We start from the raw sequence: 3401 nt of genomic DNA, 5'->3' as shown, positions 1-3401 counted from the left end.
CCAATAAAAGTTGAACGGTTTAGCGATGTCGGTTTAGGTGACTCGCCAATTTCATCTCGAACGCGCAAAACAAGTGCTGGTAAAAGCCAAAAAGAACAAGAACCACATAAATCAATTTATGAAGATGCTTTAGCTGAAGAACAAGTTAAGACTGCAAGTACAACAGAAACATTTACTCCTCCAGCTACAACGGCTGAGGTTGCGGTAAATGAACATGTCACCATTTCTACAACAACGCCAATAAACCAGACTATAACGCTTGGTGGTGCACCAGCGGATGCTACATTTTGTACGAATGCAGCGCAGACAACATTTCAAATTGCGCCTGGACAAAGTACTTTTATCGTTGACAATCCAAATGCTACTATAACTTTGAATAAAAATGCAGATCCGTCCACAAATGCTGCGACTGATGTAGGTGATGCCACATTTAACGTGGCCGCAAATGATGCAAATAAATCAAACCGTTCATCGACATTATCGAGGCAATCGATGGTAACAGCTAAAGATACTTCGCATCCGCAAGATACAAGTCTTATAACTGAAGATGAATCGTTTGAACAGCCCATCGCTAAAAGTCAACCAATGCCACCGCATGCACCGAAAGCACCGACTGCACTTAAATTACATACACAAACTAAGGTGCCACTCTCCGCTAAAGGGTACAAAGTACCATCACGCACCAATGAACTCTTCAAGTAAGTCTTATAGGTGTATAATATAACACAGTGAAGTAAATTTTTATTTGTAGTCCACTTGTACAAAGTCCTGTAAAAAAGAAGGTTGAGGCATTCGAGCATGCTTTACAGGCTGCTACCATTGAACAATCGAAAACTGGTACTTTGCGTCCAAAGCGGTTAAAGGAAACTTCAACGGTAAGCTAAATAAAAATATAGAATTCATCTGTGATTCATATATTATTATAATTTAGACCCACACAACACCTGTAATTGGTGGTAAAATTTATGCTCCAGCTATAGGAAAATTTCTTACACCAACACAATCATCGACAGTTACACCGAATATTGGACAAATGCGTAAGCTACCAAACAGCACTTCAAAAACTATTGGATTTCCTAAAACAAATTTAAAACCAACTACTTCTGCATCTGCCAAGGCACTTTCACGCGATAATACCAGTGACGACCTGCGTAAAGGTCTTAGCCAACAAGCCGAAGAGCGCAAGAAACTACGTGAGCAGAAACATGTACTTGCCGCACAGCAACGCGAAATGAGAGAAAAAGAACGTACTGAACGTATGGCTAAGCAAGCTAAGGAACGTGAGGAGAAACGTATTAAGAAACAACTTGAAATTGAGAAGAAGAAACGTGAACAAGAGGATATACAACTTAAGCTACGTCAACAGGAAGAAGCCGCAGCTGAGGCAGCTGCCATGAAGCAACGGGTCGCAAAAGCTAAAGCTATTGCCGAACAGGAGCAAGAACACTTAGCACAAATTGAAAAAGCCAAACAGGGCACGCTGAGCAAGAAGAAAATGATGCCTCCACCAAATCCCAAACCAGAAGTAAAATCGTCATACACATTTGATATGTTACATGAAGATGATTCAACAGATGATGAGGACAAAGTTTCTTATAAGCGACCACCACCACCAGAATGGAGCAAAAGTAAGAAAAATGATTTTTAATTATTATTTTATAAGATATAATTTTTAGTTTTGTTATAATTGTGATTATTGTTATAATTGCTTTTATTGATATAATTATAATTACTTCTTTATTAATAATTTTGTAATGAAAAATTTGAAAAATTTTACTAATTTTATAGGTACAACTCGTGGTCCTGCCATTCGTATGCAAGAACATTGCTGGTCTGAAATTATTGATAACATGTTTTCAGTCGAACCAGTTACGGTTAACTTAAAGGAAATCTTTCCAAACATTTCGTCTCAGCACTTAAAACGTAATTCCAGTGTAATGTGGTCAACTCCTCCACGTTACTCAGAGTTACCAAAATATTAAAATTACTTACTTTTTATATATTCTTTAACTTTCCTTTATTATATTGTTTCTTATTAAAAAAATAAAATTTGTATTAATTAAAAATATAAAATTGCTAAATTATTTTCTTATGAATAATGGAAATTGAGAAGACGCCAAGTTTGTATGTGCTAAAGAAAGGTCCATATTAAGGTAGATTTATAGTAGGGAACATTCATTCGATGGAGAAATAATGACGATAAGCTATTGTTAATAAGATACTTATCTATATACATTAACTATACTGTGTAAATACACTGCATTTACTGAGCTGATGTAAAAATATATTCGGGTTAGGAATGTAACTTAATCAATCAATTAAAATTGATGGATTCATTGTTGTTGTTGTTGTAACCTGCCGGGACCTGGAAGTGCCTTTGGGGGTGGTTGAACGGCTCTTGGTCGTCTTCGACGAGTGGCTCCGGGACGTAGACTCTTCCGTTCTTGGAACCGATGGATTCATTCATCTACCTTGGTGTTGATCTGTATCCTGTCCTGTGTCCAGATCTGTGTCCCAAACCACTCGCATTTGTCAACCAAAACAAAGTGATGAAATTCGCTAGGCTTTAAGGATTTAACGGGTTATACTAACAGCTACATTTTAGTAACTTTTACTCACAATGGTCTAAGGAGTTATGTTTTGCCGTGCTGGTTGCTGGCAACAAGACTTTTTAAGCTGATAAAGATTTTATCTATATTGGTACCGTCGTAACTAACAACAACAAGGCCATACCGGAGATCGGACAAAAAATTACCATTGCCGAAAGGTACTACTATACTTCGTCTATAGTATAATCTCTCTCGACCGAGAAAACTTAAGCTTTATAAGTAGCTTATTCTACCTGTGCTTCTGTATGGCACAGAAGGTTGTACACTAACACAGAATTAAGTAGCAGGACTAGGACTGTTCGAGAAAAAAGTTGTTAGTAAAGTTGTTAGTTGTCTAGAAGTTGGTGACGACTACCGCATCGGAACGAACCAAGAGCGGTACTAGCTTTAACGTTGATATCATTAAGCAAATTGACATTTAGTAGCTTCACTGGCGCTTTGTCCTGTTGTGAGTATGGATGACAATGCTCCAGCGAGAAAGCTGTTTGAAGTGGCAGTTGAAGTAAGAAGACATAAGGGAAATCCGTGTCTCTAGTGCAGTATTCACGTGAAGGGATCACTAAGCGTGTTTGATTGTACGAGATTGGATCAGGTAGCAGACCTGATGACTAATTGGTCAAATAAGTAAATAATAAATAATTTTATAAATTCTTTTTTAATATTTTAAAATATTTTTCGTAATATTTTTTTAATAAATTTATTTTTTTATAATAACCGTAAGCGCATCTTGTTACCTTATAAGCACCAAATTCCATCCGAAAGTGCTAATAAAATAGTTAAGTACCTGATTGA

General features: G+C 36.9%; 1 protein-coding gene across 1 annotated transcript; it reads left to right on the top strand.

Annotated features, from left to right (window-relative positions):
• Nucleotides 1–6: 6 nt before the first annotated feature.
• On the top strand, nt 7–1982 carry LOC119683884 (MAP7 domain-containing protein 1-like; the record flags this gene model as incomplete). Its single annotated transcript, XM_038097758.1, has 4 exons — nt 7–698; nt 752–875; nt 932–1628; nt 1789–1982. Coding segments are annotated over 4 exons (1707 nt in total), but the record flags the coding sequence as incomplete, so codon positions are not given.
• Nucleotides 1983–3401: the final 1419 nt, after the last annotated feature.

Source organism: Teleopsis dalmanni, chromosome 2 (assembly GCF_002237135.1).
Source record: "Teleopsis dalmanni isolate 2A chromosome 2, ASM223713v2, whole genome shotgun sequence".
Classification (NCBI taxonomy): domain Eukaryota; kingdom Metazoa; phylum Arthropoda; class Insecta; order Diptera; family Diopsidae; genus Teleopsis; species Teleopsis dalmanni.
This window is presented reverse-complemented; position numbering and strand designations above follow the sequence as displayed.